The 13,963-nt window shown below is 33.1% G+C and overlaps 2 protein-coding genes across 4 annotated transcripts; one reads left to right on the top strand and one right to left on the bottom strand.

The window, feature by feature from the left end:
* Positions 1-4,330: 4,330 nt before the first annotated feature.
* Positions 4,331-9,904, top strand: LOC114184935 (putative DEAD-box ATP-dependent RNA helicase 29). Of its 2 annotated transcripts, none has more exons than XM_028072350.2 (11): positions 4,331-4,986; positions 5,069-6,230; positions 6,323-6,380; positions 7,042-7,137; positions 7,301-7,349; positions 7,845-7,918; positions 8,022-8,074; positions 8,297-8,378; positions 8,486-8,542; positions 8,654-8,789; positions 9,504-9,904. In XM_028072350.2, exons 1-11 carry the CDS (start codon positions 4,641-4,643, stop codon positions 9,707-9,709), a joined length of 2,319 nt encoding a protein of 772 aa, XP_027928151.1. In that variant the 5' UTR covers positions 4,331-4,640; the 3' UTR covers positions 9,710-9,904. The 2 variants fall into 2 exon arrangements, with proteins under 2 accessions (XP_027928151.1, XP_027928150.1); XM_028072349.2 differs by having other exon boundaries at positions 7,842-7,918.
* Positions 9,905-11,850: 1,946 nt separating this feature from the next.
* Positions 11,851-13,458, bottom strand: LOC114185065 (Late embryogenesis abundant (LEA) hydroxyproline-rich glycoprotein family). Of its 2 annotated transcripts, none has more exons than XM_028072562.2 (3): positions 13,226-13,458; positions 13,079-13,146; positions 11,851-12,650 (listed from the first exon to the last, which is right to left on the bottom strand). In XM_028072562.2, exon 3 carries the CDS (start codon positions 12,637-12,639, stop codon positions 12,061-12,063), a length of 579 nt encoding a protein of 192 aa, XP_027928363.1. In that variant the 5' UTR covers positions 12,640-12,650; positions 13,079-13,146; positions 13,226-13,458; the 3' UTR covers positions 11,851-12,060. The 2 variants fall into 2 exon arrangements, with proteins under 2 accessions (XP_027928363.1, XP_027928362.1); XM_028072561.2 differs by having other exon boundaries at positions 11,851-12,647; positions 13,226-13,455.
* Between the last annotated feature and the right edge of the window lie 505 nt (positions 13,459-13,963).

Here is a 13,963-nt window from a genome sequence, read left to right as displayed (position 1 = left end):
ACAAAATTTAGAAGACCGTTAGCAACATGATGTGATTCATGTGAACCTATATTCTTTTTTCCACTAATAATCTCGAGAATCATAACACCAAAACTGTAAACATCATATTTCTCAAAAAATTGTTCAAACATAGCATACTCTGGAGACATGTAATCACTACATAATCAACAAAAAATCAAACAAATCTCAAAAATATTATGCAAAGGATGATTAATGTGTGAAATAGAATAAAAAACGTACTATGTTCCAATAATTCTATTTGTACTTTCCTCTTCTTGATCTATTTCAACAATTCTAACAAGTCCAAAATCTGAAATTTTGGGATTCATATTTTCGTCTAGTTGTAAATTACTAAGTTTAAGATCACGATGAATAACTTTAAGTCGGGAATGTTCACGTAAATATACAATTCCTCGAGTAATTTCACTTATGATTTTGTGACACTCACTCCAATTTAAAACTTGTTCCTGTTTAATATCTATTAAAAACAATCATTATATATGTAAGTGATACATGTGTTTGGTAAATTTCTGAATTAGTTTAAGATACAATTCATTAAATATCATGAATACACAATTCACTAATGCTAAATTAATAAAAATAAAATATGTGTAAAGCATCTTATCAAATAAGAAGAAGTCCAACCTCTTGTTTGTAACATAATCATAAATAAATTAGTTCATCTTCCACAATACTCTGATATGGCAGTTGGATGGGATTTTTGTTGTTCATAGATAATGGAAAACAAGATACAACATTGTTTGATAGTATGCTAAATTAATTCAACCATTGTTATATTAAGAGACATAACTGAAGAAGAGGAGACAAACATTGGTGTCTCTCTGTGATAAAGGAAGAAAGACAAAGTCGGAGGAACTTGGAGCCATGGTTTTGTTAATGTGTATGACAGCGGCAAGAGAAACAACAATTCAATTTCATGGATACCTTTTCCAACAAACTACCAGGTCTATCCATCATAAATATAAATGTGTAGCTATATTTTTGCTAACAAGTGGTGTACCGAGACTACCTCCCACATCACAAAAAGATGTACACCAATAGTTTGTTTTTTTTTTCAGTGGTCAATGTGACCTTCGCAATGGAGGTGAGTGTAGGAATGGAAAAATGGATTAGGCCCGATGGGCCAGCCCGCAAAAAGGAAATGGGTTGGAATAATGTTTTTAGCTTGTGAACCTGATCCAACCTAACCTGCTAAACCCGCAAACCTGTTGAGCCAACCTACGGGTCAAGTCGGGTTAGCCTGCAACCTGTTTTATTAAAAAAAAATTGAACATTAGATGCATAGACTCTACTCCTCTCATTCCTATTTTTTCATTTGTCATTAGGCCTATCAAAGTTGGTCAGGCCCGTCGGGCCAGCCAACCAGCCCGCCAAGCAAAGGGCGGGCTAGATTGGAGTTTCCAACCCGCCAAAGTGGTGGGCCAAAGGCGGGCCAGCCCGCCTTGGCTTGCCAACCCATTCTTTTTAAATTTAAAAATTAAAAATAATAATATAAATAATTTTTTATATTATATAAACAAATTTATATATAAAAAACATTTATAAACAAAAATTAAAAAAAAACTTAAAAGAAAATAAAAAAAAATTGCGAGTTGGCCTGTCTTGGGACATGGTAGGTTACAAAATTCAACCAATTTTGTTGTAATGGGCCAGCCCGACCCGATCTGCTTTTGGCGGGCCATAGGCAGGGCAGGTTGACAGGTCAAGGTAGAATGGCCCGCCACTTTGGCGAGTTAGGCGGGCCGGACCACAGCTGGTTGAAAACTCCAACCCGGCCTACCTTTTACTTGACGGGCTGGCAGACCTGGCTTGCTTTGACATGCCTAGTGACAACTTTAATATAGTTTCTTGGATTCATTGAAATAAAGAAAAGAATAAAAAGAAATTATAGGTGAGATGGTTTGAATTTAAAAAAAATGAGCGAAAAATTTGTAATTAACTTATTTGAGGTAATCAAATAAATTTAGCAATACATTAATACATTTTAAAAATATTTATTAAATATTTGTAAATGTAGTTAATATAATTTTTTTTTGAAAAATAAAAAAATTAAAAGAATTTTAAATTTATTATAATTATATATATAAGTTATATTTTAAAATAAGAATATATTAAAATAAATTATTTTACTTTATAGTTCAATATAGTAGTGTTGGTCTAGCTTATGTTAGTTCCGACCGAAGTGAAGTCCATATTTAATCAAATATTAAGAGGACTTAGTTTTTAAACATTTCTTCGTTGTTCCATTTTTACGTTAGATCAATAATTATAGTGTCGACTTTGACTTCCTTGTGTCTGCTTTTGATCCATGTTATTTCCTTACATTCTTGTAATGAACTATCATTATATGTTTTCATAAATAAATAAAATAAATAAAAATGTTTATATATAATAGTACATTTTATATACGCCGTACATGATGGTGATCATCAAAACAATTATAACCATATATGGTGATGTTTCTAACCATTAGTGAATACATGTGAGAACATGGACATACAATATCATTAATCACATCAACGAATCCTTATCGTAGTTAGTGAGGAGGATATTCGTTCATTTTTAAAATTTAGAACAAAACACTAATCAAGTTTTGAACATAAATTTAATTTTGCGTTATATTTTAAGGATTAAAAATATATTTAATCTTAAAATATATAAAAAACTCCGTAATATATTTTTTTATATCTTTAATGTAATATTAATTATAATAATTATTTGAATGATTATTAGTATATTATTATATCATTTACCTTAAAAACAATAGTTTATAAGCCTAAAAAAGAGCACACTATTATATGGAGTCTAACTTCAATTAATACCTGTTCTTATACTTTATATTTCACTCATTATTTTTCTTTATCTGTAGGATCTCATAACAATAAAAAAAAAAGAAAAAAGCTATTACCTTTCGACATGAATATTTGACATAAAGTTTGGTAAAAAATGTCCTAACCAAACGAGTTAAAAAGTCTACGTTCTTGAAATAATTTTGTAAATACAAATGTGAGAAGTTATTATAGTCCTAATATTTTCATGTTGCCAAATTATAAACATGTTGTACTGATTCCTCGTCATCAACAAATATTGCAGGTAAAACGAAAATTACTCTTATTTTATTTATTTAATATTAGAACAATTACTCGCATACAATAAAGCATTGTTTCATTTGGTCCATATCATTAATTTCAATTTAAAAAAACTCTTCTCTAACATGAGTGTTATTTTTTATTTAATGACTACAGACCCCTTTTTTTGTTCTAAGAACATATTTAAAATGTTCATTTGTTGAATATTAGAATTAGTAGTATTAACCAACGTTTTACAGATAATAGAAAATATAATTAAAATTGATTTTATTAAATAATAATATAGTTAATTTTATTTTAAATTATAAAATTTTGAGTTAACTTGATTAAATAAATATTTTTCACAGTTTATCACAAATTTTAATAATAGTAAAGTATATTAAAATATTTTATTATTGACGGAAGCTATGTCTAATTATTATTTTAAAACACTTTTTAATATAATATACTGAGAACGAATTTAATTAAAAAAAATTAAAATAATTTTTTAGTCTCAATTTTTATTAAATTTTGTCAAATCAGTCGTAATTTTGTTTTTCTGTTCAAATAAATCAAAATTTTTGTCTTGTTTAATTTGGTCATTTTTTTGATAAAATAGTCTAAATAATTAATGACTATAAACAGTAACTGATACATGTATTTTGTATTTTCTTTTTAATTTGTTAATTTTTTTTTTTGAATGTATATATGTCAACCCAACAATGTACCACAATTACATGTGAGAGTCAATGTTTTATATCCTATTTTATTTCTATATTTATTATTTTTATTTAATTTAGTTCCAATTTTATTTAAAATTAAACAATTTTGTTTAAAATTAAGCAATTTTATCCTTATCAAAAATAAGATTAAATTTAATTTTTATATAATAAATTTTAATATATTAAATAAAAATATTTAATAAAAAAATGTAAATTTTAATATAAAAATTAAATTTAGTTTTAAATTTGGATAATAATTCATATTATCGATACAAAGACCAACTTAAATATAAAACATTGACATACAGTTGAATTCACATATAAATATTTTAAAAAAAATTAAACATATAAAAAATAAATTAAAAAGTTTAAAGAAAATCAGGAAGTAACATATATCAATCACTTTGTAACCTTATTCATAATTTAAATCGTGTTAAAAAAAAACAAAAAATAAAAAATTTGTCAAAAATTGAAAATTTTACCCTAAAAAATTAACACAACACGTTGCCCAAAATGCCTTCAGCCAAAACGAAAATCCCAATCCCTCTGCAACTTGAAAATGCTTGTGAGAAACCAAAGCCCTAATCAATATCACTCCGAAGAAATCCCAAATCCCCCAGAAGGATCTATTCTCTGAAAACGCCATCACTGTTAATCAGTCTGCTCGCGTTGATGACTTGAGCTCGTCATCGATCCAGAAAACTTAGGTGAATGCATTTGTAATTGCCGAAGCTAAACATTTTCCTGTATTATATAGCAGTGAATAAAACCCTAATTGTTGGAAGGAAGAGGAGAGAACGGAAAGAGTGCGGTGTTCCGAAGGGGAAAGATGGGAGGCGAACGAAGTGCGGCGATGAAGAAGAAGAAGAACGCAAAATCTGGGGGCTTTGAGTCACTGGGTCTGAGTCCGAATGTGTTCAAGGGAATCAAGCGCAAAGGGTACAAAGTACCCACTCCCATTCAGCGCAAGACCATGCCCCTCATCCTCTCTGGCTCCGACGTCGTTGCCATGGCTCGCACCGGCTCCGGCAAAACGGCCGCGTTTCTTGTCCCCATGATTCACCGCCTCAACCAGCACGTTCCTCAGTCTGGAGTCAGAGCCCTGATCCTGTCCCCCACTAGGGACCTCGCCCTTCAGACTCTGAAGTTCACCAAAGAGCTTGCCCACTTCACAGGTTCGCTTCTTTTTTTCTTTGATGCAACTTTTCGAATGGATTTTTATTTTTATTTTTATATTGATTTTGGTTTTGTTTGCAGACCTTCGTGTGAGTTTGTTAGTTGGCGGCGATAGCATGGAGAGTCAGTTTGAGGAGTTGGCTCAGAGTCCTGACATTATAATTGCCACTCCTGGTAGGCTCATGCACCATTTGTCAGAGGTTGATGACATGTCCTTGCGCAGCGTCGAGTACGTTGTTTTCGACGAGGCCGATTGTTTGTTTGGAATGGGTTTTGCCGAGCAGTTGCATAAGATTCTTTCTCAGCTCGGGGAGAATCGCCAGACCTTGCTTTTCAGTGCCACACTACCCAGTGCTCTTGCTGAATTTGCCAAGGCTGGTTTGAGAGATCCTCAGCTCGTTCGTCTCGACCTGGAGACTAGGATCAGCCCTGACTTGAAGCTCGCCTTCTTCACCTTGAGGCAAGAGGAGAAGTACCCCGCCCTGCTGTACTTGATCAGGGAACATATTGGCTCTGATGAGCAGACATTGATTTTTGTGTCCACCAAACATCATGTGGAGTTTCTCAATGTTTTGTTTCGCCAAGAGGGTATTGAGCCGTCTGTGTGTTATGGCGACATGGATCAGGATGCTCGCAAAATCCATGTATCCAAGTTTAGGGCTAGAAAGACCATGTTGTTGATTGTCACCGACGTGGCAGCTCGTGGCATTGACATTCCATTGCTTGATAATGTTGTCAATTGGGACTTCCCTCCCAAGCCTAAAATATTTGTCCATCGTGTTGGAAGGGCTGCAAGGGCTGGTCGAACTGGTACTGCATATTCTTTTGTGACTCCTGAGGATATGGCCTACCTCTTGGATCTTCATTTGTTTCTTTCCAAACCCATCAAACCTGCTCCCTCTGAAGAAGAGCTCTTGCAGGATATGGATGGAGTAATGTCTAGATGTGACCAGGCAATGGCAAATAAAGAAACCATTTATGGTCGCTTCCCACAAAAAGTTATTGACCTTGTTTCAGACAGAATTAGGGAAGTTATTGATACTTCTGCAGAACTGGAATTGTTGCAGAGGACCTGTAAAAATGCATTTCGTTTATATTCAAAAACAAAACCCTTACCTGCCAAGGAGTCCATCAGAAGAGTAAAGGATTTACCTCGTGAAGGGCTGCATCCAATGTTCATGAAGGTGTTGGAAACGGGGGAGTTAACAGCACTTGCATTTTCTGAGCATTTGAAAAAGTTTAGGTGAGTGTAAGATTATGTTAAGCAGGTGTCCTTTCTACCCGCATTCTTTCTGTAGATTCTACAGTTACATTGCTTTACTAAATCAATTTCAGGCCAAAACAAACCATTTTGGAAGCTGAAGGAGAAGCAGCTAAATCAAAGCATCAACAGGTGAATTAATTCTTTAGTTTAGATACTTACCCACATTGTGTCTAATGTAGAGTTCCTTATTCTGGTCTAATTCCATAATTTCATTGTTTGATTTGGTATGTAGAGTAACATTGTTGTTGTTGCCCCCTTCCAGTGATTAAAATCAACGCTTCTCTTGTACAACATAACATTTTCCAGTTAAATATAATTGCATACATGATTTGGTGCCTTTTTACATAAAACACCTAAAAATATGCACTATGTAAGACTCACATTATATCTGTTCATAAACGTTTGAAGATTCTTTTCTCTCTGATTTTTTTTTTTTACTTCACATGCATCTTATTATGTGTTGTGTTACAATGTCATAGCCATTATTTCAGCATTTATCTTTGATGTAAATTTCCCAATCTCCTATCACATTCTTATTGTTTGATGTTCTATGCCAATGTCCAGGCATGTTCTTATTATTTTTTAAAATTTTGGTATGTTGTATTCCTGATTGGGTTCTCATTTACAATATTGAATGTCCATCATTGTTTCATTCATGTTCTGTTATATATGATATCAAAGTTTATGTTGCATGCGACCAAAAATGCCCCCTTGAAATGTGTTATGATGTGCATGTCTATATTGATGTCTTTGTACTTTTCCTATTGAAATTGATGGTCAATAATTGCAGGAATGGGGCGATGTGATGAAAAGGAAAAGAGCCATTCATGAGAATATTATAAATTTGGTCCATGAACAACAGAAGTCTAAGGATAACAAGGAAAAGGTATGTGGCTACTGCTGAAGCTTGGATTGGACAATTCAACTTCCTTTTATTTTTTATTTTTTTAAATACCTGTCATATTCTGCTGACTAATTGGAATCCATCTAGCTAATTTTATTGTAGATTTTCTTTTTCATGTATTCATTTCTATGTATCCCCTTTGCAGGAGGAAATCGAATCAGAAATCAGTCCTTCCATGGAGAAAGGGAAAAAAGGTTGTATTTCATTTATATTGTTGTTGAATATTCTTTGAGTTTTGTCATTGTATTTTTCAACTTTTAAAGTGAATGATCTTCATCAGGATGTACTTCCCCCTAGTGCCTTATGCCTTTGGAACAAAGTAGTTGGCTACTCGAACTTATACTAAATATTCTGTGGTGGTTATATAACTACGTTCTTCCAAGTATATCTCACTAAAAAGGCACATGGCACCCCAGAATATACTCTATATTTGTATGAATTGATTTAAAATTGTGGAATCTGCCTGCTCTGCCATAGTTTTTGATATGCAATTTTCTTTCCCTGTTGCATCCAGCAAATGTCTTTCCTGTGTTATTGTAAGAATTTGTAGGTTAAATTTGATAGAAAATTTCATGGATTACTTTTGCTTAGATATGCTTTATTAGGATTTGAGTGAAAGAAGACTAGAAGAGTTAAGTCAGAAAAATATGATGACTAGTTTCTGATTCTGTTAACTTGAGTTTTAGCAGCACGTGGTTCTAAGAGAAAGACCCAAAGTTTCAAGGATGAGGATCACTATATAAGTTCAATACCAAAAAATCAAGTAAGTTTCTATCCGAATTACATACTTCATCATACTATGATATTCGTGGTGGTTATGGTTCTGAAACAAAAAATCTTGCTACTAATCTTACTATGATTTTCAGCATATGGAGGCTGGCCTTTCAGTAAAAGCCAATGACGACTTTGCTTCAAATAGGTAGCAGTCCCCTTTATTATGCTATTTGGGGGAATTTTATTGCCAACCATTTCTAAATCATTAGTTCATTATGTCTGTGCTTTGTTGTTTAATTTTTTGCCTGTATATTGTGTTGTGACTTTCAACACGTATGATTCAGCTTATTTATGCAATCCCATTCTTTCTAATGTTTTTAGTTTTTGTTTGTTTGGTTTTGGTTCTAATGATACTCAATATTTTTAGATTGGACTCTGCGGTCCTTGATCTAGTCGCAGATGATGGTACTGGCATTCAGAAACAAAGATCTATGTATCACTGGGATAAGGTAATACTGAAGTTGTGATTGATATAAAGAAGTCAGTTATTTTTTAAATTTTTTTTAAGTTTTTAGAAAAACGTGTCATGTTTCTCATGTAAACCTTTTGGTACCAGAGGAGTAAAAAGTACATCAAGTTAAACAATGGTGACCGAGTTGCTGCAAACGGAAAGGTACAATATTTATAACCCCATAGTTTATATTGATACTCTGCAAGATGAGGTTCTTATATTCACCTACCTTGAAGAATTAGAGCATAAATATAAAATTTCCGTTGAGTGTAGATAAAGACAGAGAGTGGTGCAAAAACAAAGGCCACCAAGACTGGTTTGTATAAGAAGTGGAAAGAGCGCTCACACGGTAAGATATCACTTAGAGGGACAAATGATGGTGATTCTCATGAATCAACAAGTTTGGCAGGTACTGTACATAGTTTGCTTCTTTTTTATTTTATGTTTGATGATGAACTCTGTTATGCTAGTAACTACTATTTATCATACAAGAGATAAATACTGTAGAAAGCTGCATGAGTTCTCTTATTTACAGAATTAAGAATTTTCTGGGCATTTGCATGTAAAATGCCCATATTTGTTTTTGTCTTGAGAAAATTTTAATTATTGATTTGAAGTTTACTAGACTTTATGAAATATATAAATTGAATAAACTTGTATGCGAACCAAAACATTGTTTACGTTATGTACTTTGTTTTGCTATTCAATCGGAATAAGGATCAAGCTTATTAAGTACGTAATTGGTCTTGTTATACTATATTGAGATTACATTGAAAATCATTTTCACAGCCATAAATTGATTTTATCTTTGTTTTACACACTTGTCAGCTGTTCCTATACAACATTTGAAATTTGGATACTGTATTGGTGTAATGCTTCAGGATCTCTGGGCTGCAGTCGTCATTGGTCTTGATTGTTTTATTTTCTTCTTTAAACTAATCTGGTTCATCAAAAATCATTAATCTCACCTTTGAATGTCACATTTGTGCATGTTTGTCAACTTTGTAGTAAATAGTTGTGTTGTAACTGTTGTTTGCTAATGTCAAAGATGATGTATTGTTGAAGGATATTTTTGTTTAGTATAAAAGCTAAACTTGAAACTCTATGAATTCTTGTTATACAGGATCTTACCAAAGAGGTCGCAGGAATTTTAAAGGCAGCAAGAAGCAGCATTCAGTTCCCAATGCTCATGTGCGTTCAGAAATCAAAGATATGGATCAAATTCGAAAGGAAAGGCAGAAAAAAGCCAATAGGACTTCTTATATCAAGAGCAAGTCGACCAAGGGTAAAAAGTTTGGTAAAAATGGTAAAAGAAGAAAAGGCAAATAGAATATCTGAAGCTCTAGACATTTAATTAGTAAAGGAAAAGTGACCTGCTATTAGAGGAATTTTATATTTTGGAGGGGTTGGGGGAGTTAAGACCCAATTGACAGGGTAAGTGATTTCTTGCTGTATTCTTTTCTTGGTTCGCCAACAAATTTTGTTTGTTCTAAATCAAAGTTTCGATTCTTACACTTTTCTGAACATGGATCACACCTGTTCACTTCCTTTTATCCTTTGAAGTCTCCCTTTTGTGTTTTCGGTAATTGAGCGGGTACTGTCTTGATACTTCTGCCCCTGCTTCACTTCTAAATAAAAAATTATAAATATATAATATTAACTTTTACACAATTTTTAACTAATTATTTTTTTATTAATACCTTTGATAATTTAATGCTTAAAAGATATTTGGTAATGGTAGTATTGATATAGCCCCTGAACTACTCCTGACGGTGGTGTTTTTGACCCCTTTGCACCCAACATGGTGCTCCTAAGAAGCCAGCGGCTCCACGTATGAAACATTGATCCGAGGTTGTGCCGGAAGCTTGAATTCTGTCTCGGACTCAATCCACCCTGATTCATCTAGATGTAAACTTAAACCAAATACATAACAATTCATTCGCAACTGCATTTTGGCGATGTATCTCTACTTTGCAGCATAACTTGTTCAGGGAAAATGTTTTTTACAGAACGCTTTTTGAATCTGACTAAGATGATACATCTAGCAACTACATTGTATAGTAAACTTTTGACGTTAGTTTATTTTACAATGAATTATTCTGTAGTTTTAATTTCTTTGTCAAGTTGGTCTGATTCAATTTTACCACAATTGAGTATTGTAAATGATGGTTCAAGCTTGAATGATACTTTCCCTCCGAAATCGTTATGTTCCTCCCAATTTCATATAATCTATTCTTATATGGTTTGTGTGATTATTGATATCAAATTGATATCCTTATAACGTCGAAATTTCATCACCCAATACAATTTTAGCGAAACCTGCATTGTATGATCGATGGGGTGGTATGGTCGCCGTCACATATTGTTGGGATTTCTTTTGTTGAAATATGGGCAAAAATTATCAATCAAGATTAACAAATCAAGCAGAATATGGACAATTTGAAAGAGAGCTATATTGCATCAAGCCTTTACGAGGGATATTATACGATAGACTTTAAAGGAATTCGCAAGTCTATAGCTACTAGCAAAAGTCTGAGAACATGGGAAGGGACCTATTGAATAAATATTGAAAAAACATCAGAACATAGGACACAAATGTAAGATTACGTGCGCAGCAAAGTGCCTAACCCGGATAAATCATGTACAAACAAAGTCTACGGCCGGAGCCTACAAGATAAAGACAACTCCCCTACCACAGTTTTCCCCCACAAAACCAACATCAACTACACCAGTCATCACACCTACACTTACACTAACCATCAACACAGTTCCTTCCACCAATCCAGCTGCAAAAACCTATGAGAGACTCTATCTCCTCCAAACACATGCTGAAACCAATTCACCATCACAAGAACTGCTTGCAAATTGAATCAGATAAGGAGGTAGACAAATTGAATCAAAATAAACGAAGGAAAAACAACAAACATGCCAAAACTTTTTAAATTCATGAAGGTATAAAGGACTCATCATTGATTCTAACTTGAGTAAATACATATTAGCAGCAAAAGTCAATATCTTGAAGTGTGATTCTCCCTATTGTACAAATCATTTGCATGATCAGTACACAGAGGGAGACACGGTTTAGACTTTCATGAATTACACCTATCCCTTGCAATCATTTTTCTTTCTCTGATGAGTTCACATTCAATCTGTTGTGCAGCCAATGGACCAATATAAGATTGTGGTTCTCTCGTCCCAAAAATGGGCAATGCATTGTGATGGAGGTTCATCGGATGCCAACCTTACTACAGCCAAAGATAAAGCCCCGTCTACTGGTTTGGGATCAGAAAGATTTCTATCTCTCATCATCTTAACCTCTCTTTCAGTTGGAAAAAATGCACTTCATGATTTCCATTTATATCATAGACCTTCAAATCTATTAGGGTACTGCCAACACCTTATATTAAGATTAAAGATGACAGGAAAGAAATTGTAATCACCTAATGATTAAACTACAAATAACATAAATATGGAGGTTAACTTGAAAGTAAGCATTATTATGAAGTAACCAAAATGGGAAAATTAGTACCAAATAAATTCCCAGAAGTAGCTTGAGAGGGAAAGGGGCGAGTAGGATCAACCACAATTACGAATAAAACAAAGTGAAATATGAACATTAAGCAATAAACATGGTCTACTTATCTAGAGTATAGTTTCACTCCCAAATTAAAAACTGTTAATCAAAGTTTTGTTTTGTATTGGCACTCTTGGTTCCCAACTGTTCTATTAGAAAGATTAATTGCAACATCACAAGACGTGGAGGAAACAACATGGACTTTGATAAAGCCTAAGATGTTGACTTTGCCAGAAATCCTCACAAAAGTATTTAGGGGCAATGTACCAGATGTGACATCAGAGAAAAGTTGGGAATTGGAGAGCAAACGGTCAGCCATAACGGTGAGGGTGAGGTTGAATCCTTTGGTCTCACCGGACGAAATGTCTCCAGCAGGGATAGGAACTTCACCTATAAGCTGTCCTCTGTAATTGAGGTGGGCGATGCTATCTGAATACTTGAATCCAACCTTGTTTGGGTTCTTCACTGAGACATCCGTGCTCAGAGTCACATTCAAATCTACCCTTAGCCTTGCTATATCCAAACTCATGTGAAAATCCTCTAGCTTCGTTGAGTCCACAATGATAGTAGGATGCTTGGCTTTGAAAACAGTCAAAGCTAGTATCACAATTAGCAGTACAAGTGCAATAACAACACCTGTCACTATCAAGCACACTTTTCTCCCTTTACCAGGTCCTGCCTTCATTGTGTTTCCTTCTTACAGTCAAGCAAATGCGTAGCTTTAGTTAAAAATATAAACAATGACTCATGACATACCTATTATTGATAACATACTAACTACAAAGTATCTTTGGGGCATCAACTTTTAAATTCTGTTTCTTATGAGAGTATAGTGAGTTTTTGGAGAGAAAATATACCATAACTTGCAGGGTTGTCCTCTCCAGTGACATGCTCAATTATTATTCAGAAAAAAGAGCCACAGTTTAGTTTCTTGGTTTTTCAATTATCATTTCTTTGACATAGATATTTTCTAACAAACGAAAAAAGACCATAACTTTCCTATATTCAGTTTCTTTGTCAGCAGATCATTCCCTATTCATTTAGAACTTGAAAAAAAAAAAAAAACTTTAAAACACTTGGGGATATTATGACTCAAAATACAAGAAAGACAAAAATTGAAATACCTTGGAATTGAGGTTATCTGTGTAAACTGAATCTGCTCGTGGAAGATGAAACCCCTCAAAATGCAATCCTAATTCAAGTCAACATCAAGACCTATATCAAAGCATTCAAATCTCTAACCAATAAAAAATTCAAAACCCTAAATGTACCTTGAAAGGATACGTTGTCAAATGGCTGTGGACAACACGAGAATGACGAGAAAAAGAAAAAATATATAGATGCGAAAGCAGAAAAACAGTTGAAGGGGAATGCGTAGATTTAAACTTCACATGCTTTTCAACGGAGACGCCATTAAAAGGCACGTTACAGTGTTTCTTGGGATGAGTTGTGACGGAATAACTAACTGCACACTTTCAGTCTGATACACTTCACCTAATGCATATTATTCGGTATTCTTTTTTACTGTTCTAGCATTTTCCATCATAAATAACATTAAAAAGAGTGTTTAAAATTATACTAATGTTTATCTTTCAATTAATTGCGTGACAAAATATATGATTAAACACTCTTTTGGTATATTTTTGTTATGTTTCTTAAATTTGGTCTTTATTTTTATTTTTATTTTGTGTTTAATTAGATTTAAATTTTCGTCACAATTTAGTTATTTTTGGTTAATAATGTTTAAATGATGGTTAATGTCAATTAATAATACATGTTACATGTCAATTTTTTTTTTAATTTTTAAATTTTAAAAATTATCTACGTATTAATACATCATTGAGATATGTGTCGATATTAGTATTATGGGTTAGAGATTATGATTGTGTTATTTTTTTTGTTTAATTTTTTCCTAGTATCTTTTATTATTTTTGTCTAATTCAAATCTTATATTTCCTATATTTTGTTCAATTTAGTTTTAGTTTTTATTAAAATAAAATAATTTTGTC

The sequence above is a fragment of the Vigna unguiculata genome, chromosome 5, assembly GCF_037176805.1.
Source record: "Vigna unguiculata cultivar grain cowpea cultivar isolate G323 ecotype 2 chromosome 5, ASM3717680v1, whole genome shotgun sequence".
Taxonomy (NCBI): domain Eukaryota; kingdom Viridiplantae; phylum Streptophyta; class Magnoliopsida; order Fabales; family Fabaceae; genus Vigna; species Vigna unguiculata.
Note: the sequence above shows the minus strand (reverse complement) of the source record. Positions and strands in the feature narration are given on the sequence as shown.